The sequence below is a fragment of the Lepisma saccharinum genome, chromosome 22 (genome assembly GCF_977018435.1).
Source record: "Lepisma saccharinum chromosome 22, izLepSacc3.1, whole genome shotgun sequence".
Taxonomy (NCBI): Eukaryota; Metazoa; Arthropoda; class Insecta; order Zygentoma; family Lepismatidae; genus Lepisma; species Lepisma saccharinum.
In genome coordinates, this window is record NC_139250.1 from 29,478,112 (window position 1) to 29,496,265 (window position 18,154).

Below are 18,154 nucleotides of genomic sequence, written 5' to 3' on the forward strand. Positions count from 1 at the left end.
AATATAAGTAAATGCAGAACTATTACGTTTAGCAGACATAACTTATCTTATACTCATAACTATACTATGAATGGAATAGTTTTAAATAGAGTTAAACTTATAAAGGATTTGGGACTTTTACTCGACTCAAGGCTTACTTACAGAGAGCACGTACAAACATTAGTATCGGATGCATTTAGAATTTTAGGCTTTATATTTAGAACTACCAGAGAAATTAATAATATTCAAGCTATTGCTTCAATATACAATTCGATATTAAGAAGTAAGTTAGAGTATGTTAGTGTCATCTGGGATCCTTATTTTCAATGCTACCGTGATTTAATTGAAAATGTTCAGAATAAGTTCGTAAGATATTTATATTACAAAAAATTTAAAAGATCTTCATATTTAGAAAGAATATCCTATAATACTATTTTATCTGAATTTGGGTTCTCTTCATTACAATCAAGAAGAGAACTAGCCAAACATATTTTACTTTATAAATTTATAAATAACTTAATTGATGCTCAAGATTGTCTTCAGTTGATAGGATTCACAATTAAACCTAGAACGTTGCGTTCTTATTTGCCATTTTCTTTGGTTAATTCTAAAAATATTGTACATCAGAATTCAGTAATGGTTCAAATATGTAAAGCTCATAATGTACTAATACAAAATAATGTTAATATTGATTTTGCTATGTCCTACGAGAGATATTTATCTGTCATTAAACAATTTATTCATAATTAGTATTTTGTCTAAAAAATTGTAATTTTATATTTTTAGTTATTTTATTAATGCTAAATATAATTTTATAATACAATATAATATAACACAAACTGAAAATAGGCATTAATATCATTTAATTATTTGTGTATATGCAATTGGTTTATGTGTTTGTATATGTTAATATTTGTGTTTATGTATATGTTAATATTATGTTTATGTATATGGATATTATGTACCATAGTTTATTTACTTGTAAGCCCCCGTTGTAAGTGGAGCAATAGCTCTGTTATGGGGAGTATGTATAAATAAATAAATAAATAAATAAATAATCCATGGCCAGTATAATCAATCCTTTGGGACTTGTTTGCTCTGCATATGTGTTTGTAATTTCCTTCGTCTGTTTCGTCTTATCACTATTCATCTTCGCAATTAGCCAAAAGTGGCAGAAACGCGGACTAAAATAAATCATTTGTGGCCTATTTAAACTCTCAACAAAAAAATTCACGATTACTGAAAGAATTTGGTTCTATTGAACAATCATTTGATTGTGGCCTATTTCAACAATTTTTTTGTTACCAGAAGCTATTTTCTGGTTATTCCAAACCTAAATTCTAACTAAAGGGTGTCCCGTATAGGACGCCGAATTTGAACCGAGTGCTATTGTTTTGTTTCGAGGTTGGCGGACCTGTTCTCACCAATGTTGGCATCTGTTGTCATGCCGATTAATGTAGCCTCAATTGTTTTTGACTCGTTTGTTGCGGTTACGATTTGGAACAATTTACGATTGAGCAACGTGTTCTCATTGTGAAGCAGGGTGCGAAATCCTGGCGGGGACGGGGAGGATTTCCCCCCACCAACAATCTTGGCCTCAAAAATCCCCTCCACCAAAAATTTCCGGTGGGGAGAGTTTTTGTTATAACAAACAAAAGATAAGCAATTACTTTTAATTTCAAATATACTTTACTAAGAATAATATCGAAAACACACACAAATTAGTGTAGTTGTGAGTATTGAATTCTTTCTCTCTCAAGAGACCATTAACAAATCTACATCAAAACGCACAACGAAAGTAAAACAAGAATGCAAGAAAATAACAACTATGAAATCTAATTGATTTATCATAAAGCACAAACTAAACAAAAACTTACACATAATAAAACCACTTGAACTATTTCATAATTTATTAACATCTTTAATCAGTTACTAAAGGAATGAATTAGCTGCTTTGCAATATCTGATATGTATAAAAGTAACAAATTAAGTTCCTTTATGTAATTAATAATAATAATATATTTTTAACTGAGTAATTTATTTTTACTTTTAATAACATTACAAATATGTATGGTATAATTTACACATGTTTGTGGGGAGGGGGTTTGTAGATGAAGAACTTTCTCCCCCACCAGTTTTCAATGATTTCGCACCCTGTATGTGAAGACATTTTACAAAAGTGGTGAAAGTGCTACGCAGACAGTGTATGATCTTGCACCCTGTGATTTCTTCTTATGGAGGTTTGTGAAATCACAGGTGTACGCCAACAAAACACGAACCCTTTTGGAACCGAAGGCGGAAATCATACGGGTGATTGGAGGCATCGGGACAGACAGAGAGGGTTATCAATAATTTTGTGGAGCGTATAAATGCATGCAGACTCAGTAGGGGTGGACATATGCCTGACATTGTCTTTCATACGTAAATGGGAGATGTTACTGCTTACATATATGTGAAATATAACTATTTTCATGATATTTAATTGTCTAATTGGGCGTCCTATACAGAACACCCTATATGTACTAGTAAATTTATATTTGCGGACACAACATCCACAAACACACGCCCAACAGTACAAAACAGAGCCGTGTGGATGCGATTTTCATATTTATTGCTCGTTATTGTGGCAGCTACGTGTAGTTATTCGTATGTTTCAACCTTGCCTAATCAACCGCATGCCCAGGGAACAAGTTTTTGCAGGGGTGCGTGCGAATATCATGGGTTTGTGTAGCCATTACCTTCCAATAATGTGACACAAATGTTGAGAGAAGTGAAACGTTAACGTTGGCATCCTTGGTAATCCCTGCTGCGATTGTCCTTGTTTTCGGAGGTAATGGATCGAGTAGTTTTTGTAGCTGGACTCTGTTAATTGCTCGTTCCACGCAGTGTTGCCACCTTCAGAGAATATAATTTCCCTTTGCAAGGTGTAAAATTTCCCTCTTCTCCAAATTTTTCCCACTCACTTGAAGAAATGGTCGTAACAACACGAGTAGTAGTAGTGGTTCCTTTGGCCCATGTTCTTATAGGCCTACATGAAAAATGTTAAACAAATAAATGACATATTTACTTATGCTCGAAAACTGATCTTGCATTTATGTACAATTGTGTTGGTCCCAGTGAAACCGTTTAGTTTCAGTTAGAAATTACTAGTATATATAATCCTTATCATACTCGTTTTATAAAATGTATGTATTAATAGATAAAATATTATGATTAACTATTAATAACACTGCATTATACTTAATGCAGGGTGGCTACTTACCGGGAATTTCGGGAATTATGCGTGAATTTTTCTCCGTAGACGTGAAAAATTACAACTTTTTAAACCTAAATCTTATTCACATTTTATGCAAATAAAAATAATTTTTGGAAAATTTTCTTGCTCGCTTCGCTTGACTGTCCATCAATTTCATCATATCACTCATCCCCATCTTCTCAAATTAGCCAAAAGTGGCACAAGAAGCGAAGTAAAATAAAACAAATCAATAATAATAAGAAGAAGAATGTTATAATAATAACATTATTACTAACACTATTATTATTAGTGTGTTTATCCTGGCACTTTCTCCCCGCCCGCTCAGACAAAAATTCGTGGTTGCGCCTCTGATTGTAAATAGAAGCTCATTACCTTAAATTAAATATTTTAATTATATTACGTATACCGTTTAATTGAATTATAATTTGTGGATGTTGGAATCACATAGACCCTTTATATTATTAAGATATTTGTGTGTGGATGTTGAGAGGCGGTAATACGTAGGCCTAAGGTTGAAATAGAGAAAACATCTGCTTGAATTTTTGGAAAGTTCGCCTTGAAAACCGGGAATTATACTTGAATTTTATCATGGTCCAAGAGTGGCCACCCTGTAATAAGAAACTAATACCATTTGCAGTCTTATAGTTTCGTATCAGATGTTTGCACTTATGATATTTATTTATTTAATATCTAAGTCATATTATTTTACCTTTATATGAAACAATTTCACTAAATAAATATACCCCTAACACCACTTATTTTCCAATTCACAATACTCACTTAAAACCATAATAGCGCAAAATTAACTTTATCCATATTTCCTCAAATATGTTTCAATAAACACTTCTAAAACCAAAAGTAAGTTGTATAATCACAATAATCATATGGCATACCACATCAAGTTAAACATAAAGAGCTTGTTTTGGCTCCCAGAATTAGCTCTAGACTTACAAACCTGCGGGTTTCTTTAGGAGGTTCCCCTTTTCTTTGTAATGTGTTCGTTCCATCATCCATTTCGCCGGCCTCCGTGGCGGAGTGGTTAGCACACCGCGCTACGACGCCAGGAGTCCGGATTCGAACCCCGGCCTGGAAGTTCTTGTGCGCCTCCATGAATTTGATCATATCACAGGTTGTCTACCAGTCAAGAAAAAGTCAAGAAATTATGCTTTTGGTCAAGAATTTTTACAGTATAGTGAACTTACATTGTTATATACCTGTACTGGGATTTGATAAAATTGAATATTTAGAAATCTAAAATTGTATTGAGTTGTGGTTAACATCTGTTCAATTTGTTTCTTGAGAATTGCATTCTTGTGTGCCCACTTGAAGTTTGTAAAAATATTAAATAATGTAGCCATTCCCCATCCAGGATGAAGTCTGGAGCATTAATTTGTACATGCATTAGTAATTAAAGCAAGTCTAAATCTCTTGTTAAAGTACACCTTCAGTTTTCATCTTAACCCACCTTGTGGTAGGGGTTTTTCATTGAATGAATATCTATAATTTTGCAAGTATACCTAAGTAGGGGGCGATTAAATATATGTTATGAAAATGGAAGAGAAAGGTTAAGAAAAAGTCAAGAATTTTGGATTTGTTATTTAGGTAGATCCTATCATCACTCATCCTCACCGTCCCTATTAACCGAAAATGTAGGAAAGCGATGTAAACTATAAAAAAATAGAAATATAAATAATTTGGTTGATTTGACTTCGCTTTTCTGCCACTTTTTGACTAATCGCGACGATGAGGATGAGTGATGATATGATGAAATAGAAGAAGAGACACTCACAAAGAGCACACATGCCCCGGTCCGGATTCAAACCCGAGACCTTTGGCATCTTAGTGCGCTCTCCTAACCACTCTGCCACGTAGAGCGGGTAATATAAACAGACTTGTTAGCTTATATGAAGTATCAGCCAAAAAAAATTAGATATTAAACGAGAACCTAATATAATCTGAAGACATTTCAGTCTGGTATCTTCAAATTTCCCCTTTCGCTTCCGAATTTCCCTCCAAAGGGGAAATTTCCCCTCGTATGGCAACACTGACTCCGAGTCGTAAAGGGCTCGTTTCTTGACTTTTTGAAGCTGGAAATGGCGTTGCTTCGGACAAAAAAAAGGGAGGCATTGGAAAATGGAATTCTTTAAGAAATTATTGTTGCCACATCATGGCCCTCGCAACTCTCGACTCATTAGCTCGGTGCGCGAGCGTCCCGATGAGAACTGGTTTCCTCATTTGCATATTACTCCGCCGCGCGCCTAATTAATGCCAGGTCTAGCGGGAAAGATGTGAGGAGGACGTGTTGCGCACCTTGCTCCGGGAGGTCCAGCGGTGAGTGATGCACCGGTGTTGCAAACCCCAAGAAAATGTTGCCAAACGTGGCACGATTCGACGTTTGGGGTGTATACCATGATTTGGTCTTTGAATTGATTATTATTATTTAGCGTCAATTTTGTGCCACTTTTATGTTATTCAGTGCGCACGCGCCGGACACAAAATGAACTTTATGCGTTTTTTACTTCTCGGTAAGCGCTCCGAGTAGCAGCAGGCCGTTCACTGCATTTATCGTAAAAATGTAACCCACACCGGGGGTCCCAGGTACGAATCCCGGCCTTCATCACTCATCATCATCTACGTTATTAGCGAAAAGTGGTAGAGAAATCAATCGTGAAATTCTAGTCTGATTTGATATATCGCATCACCTCCTTCCCATTCATTTGTTTTAGCTGAATTCAATATGGCTGAAGTCCGCTTTTCAAATACATGCTTCCCTCAACGCCTAACCCGTTTCTATCATGACCAGTTCTACTCAGCATAAGTCCTTAACATTTTATAGGGGATGTAAAGTGACTTGTGAAGCACCCTGTACATTAACGATTAAGTTAATTTCCCCAAAGCAGTCCGTGCCATGTGGTATTCATTCCTCTTTGAAGTCAACTATTATAGACGCCAGTTGGTATATTTTGTGGAAGAAATAATTGCTTTTGTTTTCGCTGTCCTCTTTTGTTGTTTTGCTCCATCTAAATCATGTTCTGGAACACGAGCTGTCGACCTTTTTTTTAGTTACATTTTTGTCATAAATGTAGCCATAAGCTATGGGCTACTCGTGTATGCCCCCCCCCCCTACCCTTTCACCCACCAACGCGCATCTCTTACACGTAATTGGTGTAAGTTGCGTGAACGAATTCAGAAAGACGACGTTGAAACAGTGTTGCCAGAATCTGAAGGTAGAATTTCCTGTCAGCAGGTGCAAAATTTCCTTTTCTCGACTTTCAGCTCTTTATCTTGAGTGTGCTTTCAGGCCGAAGCAACACGCGACACATGCCCTTAGGAATGAGCCAATCAAAGGCAACGTTTCACATCGTAACATACCGTACAAACCTGTGTTGGATTGGTGAAATCCTCAAGCGAAACGTGTCATTTCGGTGTTAAATCATTCACCGGGCATGCACGAACAACAGACCGAGGCGACACGATGCACGGTATTGATAAAACGGCCCAGTCCGAGCGTCATGTGCAGCGTGTCGTGTCTGTTTGGTTCGTAAGGTTACATTGATTACTGAGGGTTCGGGCCAAACCACACGTGTCGCTTCGGTCTGAAATGTCCCTCACTTAATCTCCCTTAATATTAATACTAATAACAATCTGAATGAATAGTGATAAGACGAAACAGATGAAGGGAAAATTACAAACACACATGGAGAGCAAACAGGTCCCCGAGGAATATACTGGCCATGGATTATACAGGCGCCAGAGCCTGTATTTTAGAAATAAAGAACCCCCGCTTAAGATAACAAAATGTTTCATCATTAGACACTTAAAAGAATTTTCATAACTTAATTACTGACTGTCATCAAAATATTTCATGTTAATTTGTAACATCTCCAGTATGATACTGCCGCATCCCGTGGCGGAGTGGCTAGCACATCGCGCTACGACGCCAGGGGTCCCGGGTTCGAATCCCGGCCTTGGCATGGATGTTTGTGAGTGCCCATTCATCAATTTCATCATATCATCACTCATCCTCATCTTCGTAAATTAGGCAAAAGTGGCACAAAAAGCGAAGTACAATAAAACAAATCAATGAATCCAGTATGATAATTTTCAGTGCCCCATATTATTCACACTATCCATGGTCATATCGCTATTAGAAAAGTAAGCGAGGACAACGGCTAAACCAGGACGATAATCGATACGCACTAAAACTCTAAAAATAGACACGCAAAAAGCATAGAAAAATACAAAATACACACTAAAATTGATGAACATCGGAATAGGAAAAAAAAAAAAAACTGTGTGTAACAGCCCATGAAGCTTGGCTTATTTCCACCAAGCTTTCTGAAGCCTCGGTATCCCAATATAGTATGAAGCTGCGACTGCGTGGGTGACGTTCTGGGTTCGAATCCCATCCTGGGCATGATTGTTTCTTCGTCAGTGTCTCTTCGTCGATTCCATGCAATGACCATCTCATCCTCGCCGACGTAATAAAATTTCCCGTTCTTGTAAAATTATTTTCCACAGCGCAACGGAGGAAATCCCTTTTTTTCAGGTGGCAACACTGATTTGAAACTGATGTTGATCCGTACCTGGCAACGCTGCTTCAAATTTGCATTGGTAACTTCTCTGAGCATGCGCACCGTAGTGTCTAGACACGTAGTCTACATGACGAGCGTGCGTAAGGAAATCGGTAAGATGCTGTTAATGAAGGAATGTGCGAAGGTGCGTGTGGAATGCGCGAGTGATGGACATCCACCTGAAGGGAAGAATGCGGGTGTGGTCGCAGGGAATTCTAATAATCAGGCTCCCAGTTGGGCAGAGAAACTAGACTGTAGCTTACCGTTGGGATGGTGCTTTTCTGTTTACCTATTCTCTGTCCGCTGTAAGAATGGAGTCAGCGTAAACAAAAACACATGGCCTGTGATATATCCTATCAGTTATTCCCAGGGGCCGGCTGGGCTAATTTGTTTAGGGTGAACAAATGTGAATTTATATGCTCAATATGGATTGTAAGTTGTTCATAATTGTTTATATATTGTTAATATTAATTACGTAATATATTAACTACGCACACGATTTCTGTGCTATGTTAAGCTTTCACTAAAATATGCTAAGATAAAGTTCTCCGTGCATTAACACCGTGCCATGAAGACACATCTCTGCCATTTTTGGATGTGGTGTGATCAGCACCACGCTCCGGCCGCCTTTACCCCCCCCCTCCCTCAGGTAGCCATTGATTTGAGGCCAGGTGAGCCCCAGAGCTGCTTTATGCTGCGATAATAAAAAATTCCGACCTTACATTACCCACCCCTAGAATCGAACCCGGGTCTTCCGCGTGGCAGTCAGACGCCCTACCACCGAGGCTCCTGGTAGTAGTAGTAATAGTTTTAATGTAATAATAATAATAATAATAAGAAGAAGAAGAATTAAAATTATTACGGGATGTAAGGGGTATGGTACACCCTGGACTAACGAGGCTCTGGCGCCAGGAAAATCTTCTATAGGAATTCTGTTATGTTGTCCATGTGTTTGTGATTATCTTCATCCACCTCAACGACGTATCAACCACCATTTCATCCCCATCGTCGCAATTAGCTAGAAGTGGCTTAAAAGTGAAGTAAACTAACCTAATTAAATCAATAATACAGTAAAACCTCGTTAATCCTGACCCCGATAAACCGGACTTCGCTTACTCCAAACAGGCAAAAAAAAACAAAAAAAACAAACAGAATACAAGGTTTTAAATGTGGCTAGAAGTCAACAAGAGAACTTCCCAAAGAAATGGCAGTCAACCACTGATGAAATTCTGTTTTCCGCAGACTTTGTACTGTACTGTATAGTGTATTTAGGCCTATACCCTTTAAATACACCACAATAAACGTATTTTGTTGCTATAAACGGAGTTTTAATGAACTTTCTACTGTTCTTTTAGGTTATTTCAGTTAATCCGGACTTTTGTTAAACCTGTCAACTTATCCCCCCATTAGTTCGGATTAACGAGGTTTTACTGTATTATTATAAAATTTATATTTAGCTTAGTCTGTATCCCACCAAGTACAACAATTAAAGAGATGACACAAGTCAAAATTTCCCCTAAGCCACGGAAAAAAATTTGGGGGCGCTTTGTGGATGTTTCGGGGACCAGTGTCCACTGTTCCCCCTGCTGACTTCCCATTGTTAATTCGATTGTATGTGCTGTAATCTTGCGCGTAGGGATACAGTACAAACCCTTCCAACTCAGCTAAATGATGAGCTGTGCTGATGGGCAAATAACTCCAGAAATGACAAATTGGAAAGGAACTACCGGGTGTCCCAGAAGTCTTTCACTTATTACAAACTTTATTCATATCAGCTATATGCAAGGTAGAGATGTGAAAGTGGTGCCAAAATGTTTAAAAACTAACCAAGTTTTTTGTTGCAGGTTTGAGTAATGTGGCTGTAGTGTAGCAGTGTCAGTGCCCAGAAATCCGGAAATGTTCACAAATCAGGAAAAAGCTCAGCATGTCCTCTGTTATCACGAGACCCGGTCACCATTAACAGTGCATAGGAACATTAAAATGTACAGAATTATTTCGTCTAGAATATCTGCCATCAATAAGTTGGTATTGAAAAAATGGAATTTATCTTCATTCCCAAATCCTGTCAAGTCCAAGAAACATTGTATGGAAAGATGCCACCCGATGTCAAGAGCATTAATTCCGGATTCCTTGGCACTGACACTGCTACACTACAGCCACATTACTGAAACCTGCAACAAATAAACTTGGTTAGTTTTCCAACATTTTGGCACCACTTTCACATCCCTACATTGCATATAGCGGATATGATATTTGATATTTATTGATATCGGTACGAGCCCTTTGGCTGTGCGTATCTTACAATATTGTTACATAAACACCCCGACCTTAAACATGCACCCCCTTTATCATACATTCAGAAACATTTGGAAAATAATTACATACTATGTACATATATAAATAGCAATGTGGTCCTCTTCTTACATTTGAGATTGTTCATTTTCACAACACTACATTACACGCTACATTACACACCTATGCATGAACCCCTGCTGTTCCGTACCCTTCACTTTCACGGACTCCTTGCAGCATCCCACTTTAAACTGTAGGTCCAGTTCCGATAAAGTGGACTTAAACACTAAAACTAAAATAAAAATAACGTGACTTATGAGAAATACCGGATGTCCCAGAAGTCTTTCCCTGATTACAAACTTTATTCATATCCGCTATAACGAATATAGCAATATATATCTACCATTTTTATATACCTACTAGCTAATTGCCTGGCGTTGCCCGGGTATTTATTTATCCCAATCTTCTATTAGACAGGAAAATAATGAATTCTAACTATAGTGTTGCTTGCTGAAGGGTGGGATTACCAAATAATTTAGCGACTCCGAAAACTATGGATTCGACACTAATGTACGAATGACCAGCTTCTTACTGCACGTCCTTTAAAATTATTCACTAAGAAATATTGTCCTTCATTAGGACACAAGGCTTGCAACTGAAGTCGGTACATTAACCTAGCAGGAATATAAAGATATGGCAGTGGAAGGGTTAAGCCGTAAAATTGTAGGTTTAGAGGAATTATACATAAAAGGCTTGATAGTAAAGAGGTTTATTCAACATAATGCCTGAAGGGCTTGAGACTATATAAATGATGATAATAAGAATATAAACCCCAATCTACATTCAATAAATAATAAAGAAACAATTAAATTTTACATAACTAAGACTTTCTTACTCTTTATTTAACCAAAAGGGGATTATAGTAATTTCATTTTCCCCCCAAAAGACCTATCTCAGAATAGAACAAAGAGTGTTGTGCTTTAACTAAAAATCCCAACTAAATACTCTATATAAAAACGTAAAATACTAAACCACTACAAAACAACTACTCCCTGTACTTTGTTCCATTCCGAGATGACCCCTTGCAACACTCAAAGAGAACTCAACGTGTTTTAACCTCAACTAATCAGTGGGAAGTAAAGTTCCCACACGAGGCTTGCTTTCCTCCGACCTCCGGTATTTCTTAGCCACGCCCCTTTTTCCAAATCAAAGCCATCTGGTGGCAAACTAACTAAACATTTATTTTTCTTTTCACTGAAAGATCTTGTATATGGTTATATGTAGGTCATTTTTGACATTATATTTTTCATCCCCCCATGCCGATAGGTTGGAGTTGCACGGCATTCGTAGTGTCACTATTCATCTTAGCGACCCAGAAAACTATGGATTCCACACTAATATCGGTCGTTTTCGATTATTTTTAGATGTTACCCCTCCCACCCCAACCCCTAGGAGTGCTAGAGGTTTGAACGGCATTCGTAGTGTCACTATTCATCTTAGTGACCCTAAAAACTATGGATTCCACACTAATATCGGTTGTTTTCGATTATTTTTACATGTAACCCCCTTTCCACTCCCATCCCTAGGCGTGCCAGGGGTGTCTTACCCCACAGTATTTCTTTCCAGATTGCAAGTGATATGTGTACCATGTTTGGTTCAAATTGCTCCAGGCGTTCGAGAGTTATGCTGGAACAAACACGCATACATCCATTTTTATATATATAGATAGATTTCCTACAGTAACACGATGCAGCTAATGGAAAGCAAGATCGTGGTAATTAATAGATAACATAATGCCATTTGTAAAACAATAACACACCACTGTTCACTTCGTCTTATTTTTGGAAAATCATATCAGATACAGAGCCACCATTCCGTGTTGTACACTCACGGAGTCTACGAACAGAATTATCTCTAACAGGCACCAGCATTGCGGGTGGAATTGTTTGCACTTCTTCCCTAATTCTTCTCTTCAGGGTGTCTACGTTAGAGATACATGATCAAAACTTTGGCTCTTGATTTGCTCCCAGGGAAAGAAATCGCAGGTAGTCAGTCTGGGCTGTGTAGCTACCACACAATGTTTCATGCGTTACTTTTTAAATAACGTGTCCTCTACCACAAAAGCAGGGTGTTCAGGGATCAAACTCTCCATTTAAACTCAAGTGTCATGTTTCGCCATTCAAGTGTGTAGTTCAGTACCTCTTGCGCCTTACCATCAGGCTTGCCATGAATGGCGAGTCGCTCTACCATCAAGGATGAATGATGAACTGAATTACACTTCCCATATAAGATCCCCGTTCCTGAGGGAATGCTACCCTACAGAAATGACATCTTTCGTGATCTTGCCTAGCATGCTGGGTTTCATCCCTAGCGCGATACCGTAGGGAATACCAACCTTTGAAAGTGGTTGATATATATTGCTCGCTGTGTATATAAAACTATGAACAGGAAATTCATATATAAGGCTTCCACAGAAGGTAGAACAATTGTGGAATCTCCTACTTGTATAGTTCTGGGAATTACTGGCATACCGGGCTAGGATCAACATCAAATTCTTGACAGAGAAGTGACAGCTCCGTACGTCTCGCTCGGTGTCGGACATGCATTCTTTCCATCAGGATTGAAGTTATAATGGTGTCGTGGGAGTAACGAAGGTGTTGTGGAGTCTGGTCACGATGAGCTCGTTAACGTCACCTGAAGAAACACGTGGTGCTGACCCGACCTGACCCACGTGATCCAAGTAATTAGCAGCTGTCGGGTGGATTGACGTCTTGCCCCGGAGAGCCTCAGGTCCAGAGATTAGATTCCCTGCGTTATGAACTGGATTAGTTTCCAGGCCTTGATATGCTGGACTTTCTACTTTTCAGCAGGCGACCTGGGCCTGTCTCCGTGAGTGAGAAGTATGATGCGATGGGTCGGATCGTGGTCGAGCCTACATTTATATTCCACACCCTCCGAGCATCTGTTTAGCGTGGATTTTTGTAGTGAGCTCGCGCACTGTCATGCTTGAGAATGGTGTGATGAGTTTCTGCATGGTGGTTGTAGGGGTTTGCTTGGGTGTAAGGGATAAACCTTTATACAGATACCCAAATGTCAATTTCCCTTCCACGCAGTACACCCTGGACTACAGTTTGCAGACTACCGAGGCTCTGGCGTCTGGAGTTGCTGTCAGTATAATCCTCTGTAGGGCTCGTGTTGGGTCATCCATATATGTTTGAGATTAGCCCATTCAGATTTATATTTGCGACTCGCGTGGCCACGTCTTGTACGCTCGCATGCGTGACCTTCATTGACGTTATAGATGGCATGGGGTTCCTCAATGATCTTAATGACTTTGAAAATGTCTGCATGTTGTATTGGATGAAGGGTAACAAGTGTATAAGTTCGCTAATTAGAAAAGTTTAGATATCTTTATGTGTGTACTCTAATTCTGTACAAATATTCAACACATTATTGTCTATTTTCATAATAATAAACTTGGTAAATATTGTCCGTTTCAAAATAGTTAGATATTTCGTATAACCGAATTCAATAGCGACATTAAATTAGAAAAGCAATATTTACATCTTTTGTTATTTTCACATTAGTAAACGTAATTGAAAAATAATTGTTTTCCGTCATTCCCATCAAATTCCTACCTCTCTTCTGTCATAAATTCTGATGCTCATGTTTTGAAATTCGAAAAGTCTAGCATAATTCCCTTACAGTAGTTTTCGGGGTGAAAATAAACTTTCTTTAAGTTCCCTAGCAACGTCCGTTTCCATGGACAACAACAAGCACGATGTAGATATTTTCGCATTGACAATATATACGTAATTGTATCTGGACTGAATCATCTTTTTATGTAGATGTCATCCTAGTTTGAGGCACCTTTTGAAAACCAGGAGTTCATTCATCTGTGTGCTATTGATCTGTGTAGCTAGACAATTAAGAATTGAAGGAAACAACGTGTGCTGCAAAAAATGCCCGTGGAAACGGTTGCTAAGAAAGTGAAAAAAGGGCATTTTCATCCTTAAGAAAGGGCAAAGTGAGGGATTTTTTAATTTTCTCTGCCTTTTGGGACAATTTCATTGGGTGTTGTAATCAGGCATTCTTTGACCCCGGGGCTTCCCTCATGGAGAAAATTTATGTCAGTCATTGAGTGAGTGAGTGAGTGGTGGGATTGGTGCTTTATAGATATTGGATTTGCCAAAAGTGGCAGAAATGCAAAGTAAAATAATCAATTATAGAGTTTATTCATTTTGAAACACAATTAGACTACGGTTACCCATTGTGAAACCATTACTCAAATGCAGTTACTCGTTCGAGAATTTAACTCGTTAGTTACGCCACTTAGTATAAACACCTGAAATATTGTATTTAGTTTAAGTTCGAACTGAGTTGATCAGAATCAGTGGCAGTGATTGGGTGCAAAAAGGGGGGACAAGGACAGTACACTTTCCCTTGGTACATTAGGTTTAGCATAGTGCGAGGTAACTGCCCCTAATCGCCGCCACTGATCAGAATTGTTCATTCTAGTGTTGGAACAGCAAAATTTAGTTAAAAAGTGTGAGACCTTTCACGTTTCATTAATAATAGACTGAAGTTTGTAAATTTTGTATTTTCATAATTAGTTTATCGAAAATAAATATAGTTCATAGTCTGTGATTTATCCACCCCTAACGAACACGTCCATCGATTTTTTAGCTACGCGCAACACCATAAAATCTTCACTTCCCCACTGACACACTGAATTTTCTAGTGGAAATATGGGGGGACTATTCTCTTAGCCCCCACCCCGGCACACGCCTATAAGCTCTGTGGAGGTAAAGGAAAATAATAGACTAAGAGTAATGATCAGTAAAGATCGCTTATTAGTAAAGAAGCATCGCCACTACCATTGACACAATGTTTTCTTTGCAAGCTCTTGGATGCACTGAGATTGAGACAATGTTTTCTTTGCAAGCTCTTGGATGCACTGAGATTGAGACAGTGTTTTCTTTGCAAGCTCTTGGATGCACTGAGATTGAGACAGTGTTTTCTTTGCAAGCTCTTGGATGCACTGAGATTGAGACAGTGTTTTCTTTGCAAGCTCTTGGATGCACTGAGATTGAGACAGTGTTTTCTTTGCAAGGTCTTGGATGCACTGAGATTGACACAGTTTTTTCTTTGTAGGCTCTTGGATGCACTGAGATTGAGGCAATGTTTTCTTTGCAGGCTCTTGGATGCACTGAGATTGAGACAATGTTTTCTTTGCAGGCTCTTGGATGCACTGAGATTGAGACAGTGTTTTCTTTGCAAGCTCTTGGATGCACTGAGATTGAGACAGTGTTTTCTTTGCAAGCTCTTGGATGCACTGAGATTGAGACAGTGTTTTCTTTGCAAGCTCTTGGATGCACTGAGATTGAGACAGTGTTTCCTTTGCAAGCTGTTGGATGCACTGAGATTGAGACAGTGTTTCCTTTGCAAGCTCTTGGATGCACTGAGATTGAGACAGTGTTTCCTTTGCAAGCTCTTGGATGCACTGAGATTAAGACAGTGTTTTCTTTGCAAGCTCTTGGATGCACTGAGATTGAGACAATGTTTTCTTTGCAAGCTCTTGGATGCATTGATATTGAGACAGTGTTTTCTTTGCAAGCTCTTGGATGCACTGAGATTGAGACAGTCTTTTCTTTGCAAGCTCTTGGATGCACTGAGATTGAGACAATGTTTTCTTTGCAAGCTCTTTGATGCATTGATATTGAGACAGTGTTTTCTTTGCAAGCTCTTGGATGCACTGAGATTGAGACAATGTTTTCTTTGCAAGCTCTTTGATGCATTGATATTGAGACAGTGTTTTCTTTGCAATCTCTTGGATGCACTGAGAATGAGACAGTGTTTTCTTTGCAGGTTCTTGGATGCACTGAGATTGAGACAATGTTTTGTTTGCAGGTTCTTGGATGCACTGAGCTTGAAACAATGTTTTCTTTGCAAGCTCTTGGATGCACTGAGATTGAGACAGTGTTTTCTTTGCAGGTTCTTGGATGCACTGAGATTGAGACAATGTTTTCTTTGCAAGCTCTTGGATGCACTGAGAATGAGACAGTGTTTTCTTTGCAAGCTCTTGGATGCACTGAGATTGTGACAGTGTTTTCTTTGCAAGCTCTTGGATGCACTGAGATTGAGACAGTGTTTTCTTTGCAAGCTCTTGGATGCACTGAGAATGAGACAGTGTTTTCTTTACAGGTTCTTGGATGCACTGAGAATGAGACAATGTTTTCTTTGCAGGTTCTTGGATGCACTGAGATTGAGACAATGTTTTCTTTGCAGGTTCTTGGATGCACTGAGATTGAGACAGTGTTTTCTTTGCAAGCTCTTGGATGCACTGAGAATGAGACAGTGTTTTCTTTGCAGGTTCTTGGATGCACTGAGATTGAGACAATGTTTTCTTTGCAGGTTCTTGGATGCACTGAGCTTGAAACAATGTTTTCTTTCCAAGTTCTTGGATGCACTGAGATTAAGACCTCTTAGATGCACTGAGATTGAGACCTCTTAGATGCACTGAGATTGAGACAATGTTTTCTTTGCAAGCTCTTGGATGCACTGAGATTGAGACAGTGTTTTCTTTGCAAGCTCTTGGATGCACTGAGATTGAGACAATGTTTTCTTTGCAAGCTCTTTAATGCATTGATATTGAGACAGTGTTTTCTTTGCAAGCTCTTGGATGCACTGAGAATGAGACAGTGTTTTCTTTGCAGGTTCTTGGATGCACTGAGCTTGAAACAATGTTTTCTTTGCAAGCTCTTGGATGCACTGAGATTGAGACAGTGTTTTCTTTGCAGGTTCTTGGATGCACTGAGATTGAGACAATGTTTTCTTTGCAAGCTCTTGGATGCACTGAGAATGAGACAGTGTTTTCTTTGCAAGCTCTTGGATGCACTGAGATTGTGACAGTGTTTTCTTTGCAAGCTCTTGGATGCACTGAGATTGAGACAGTGTTTTCTTTGCAAGCTCTTGGATGCACTGAGAATGAGACAGTGTTTTCTTTACAGGTTCTTGGATGCACTGAGAATGAGACAATGTTTTCTTTGCAGGTTCTTGGATGCACTGAGATTGAGACAATGTTTTCTGTGCAGGTTCTTGGATGTACTGAGAATGAGACAATGTTTTCTTTGCAGGTTCTTGGATGCACTGAGCTTGAAACAATGTTTTCTTTGCAAGCTCTTGGATGCACTGAGATTGAGACAGTGTTTTTCTTTGCAAGCTCTTTGATGCACTGAGAATGAGACAGTGTTTTCTTTGCAGGTTCTTGGATGCACTGAGATTGAGACAATGTTTTCTTTGTAGGTTCTTGGATGCACAGAGCTTGAAACAATGTTTTCTTTCCAAGCTCTTGGATGCACTGAGATTAAGACCTCTTAGATGCACTGAGATTGAGACCTCTTAGATGCACTGAGATTGAGACAATGTTTTCTTTGCAGGCTCTTGGGTCGAGGATCCATGTTCGTGTTTTCCCGGCAGCAATTCCAGCAGATGTTGTCGCTTGATCCAGACTGGAAGGGAGACTCTCTGCTTGATCTGGGGGCAGGGGACGGCAGAACCACTGAAATCCTAGCACCTTTGTTTCAAGACGTCTTTGTTACGGAAATTTCTGGTCCAATGAGGAACATTTTGGCGAAGCGAGGCTTCCGGTATGTAGACATGACATTTATTTAGCTGTAAGAAAGTGCCGCATTGCTGTAATCCATATTACTAAGCCATTCACGTGTCCATGATTTCCATAAGGGGGTGGTTACATATATGTGTATATTTTTAGTAGTCCGCTCTCGTTTTGTCATCTTTTCCTGCCTTTGACCTGTTTTTTTCTTTCGAAATAATGGACCAAATGTGGGGCCATAACCCCCACCAACCCCCTCCTTGGGCACGCCACTGTGCTAAGCTTGTCTGAACGTTATGCAATATTGCTTTTCAGTTATTATGGATTTAGAGGTGTTGACACCCATGAATATTCACGGATATCATACACAACGTATTGTACACTCACAGGCAATAAAAACGGGACACCTAGATGCTGAAGTACTAGTTTCCCTGCAAG

The 18,154-nt window shown here is 38.9% G+C and overlaps 1 protein-coding gene across 2 annotated transcripts in view; it reads left to right on the plus strand.

The window, feature by feature from the left end:
• LOC146004666 (protein-L-histidine N-pros-methyltransferase) overlaps nucleotides 1-18,154 on the plus strand; it is a 298,307-nt gene that overhangs the window by 235,509 nt on the left and 44,644 nt on the right. For both annotated transcript variants that reach the window (XM_083143578.1, XM_083143579.1), the window contains exon 3: nucleotides 17,541-17,750. In XM_083143578.1, the coding sequence (XP_082999704.1) occupies nucleotides 17,541-17,750 (210 nt within the window). The remainder of the gene's footprint in view (nucleotides 1-17,540; nucleotides 17,751-18,154) is intronic.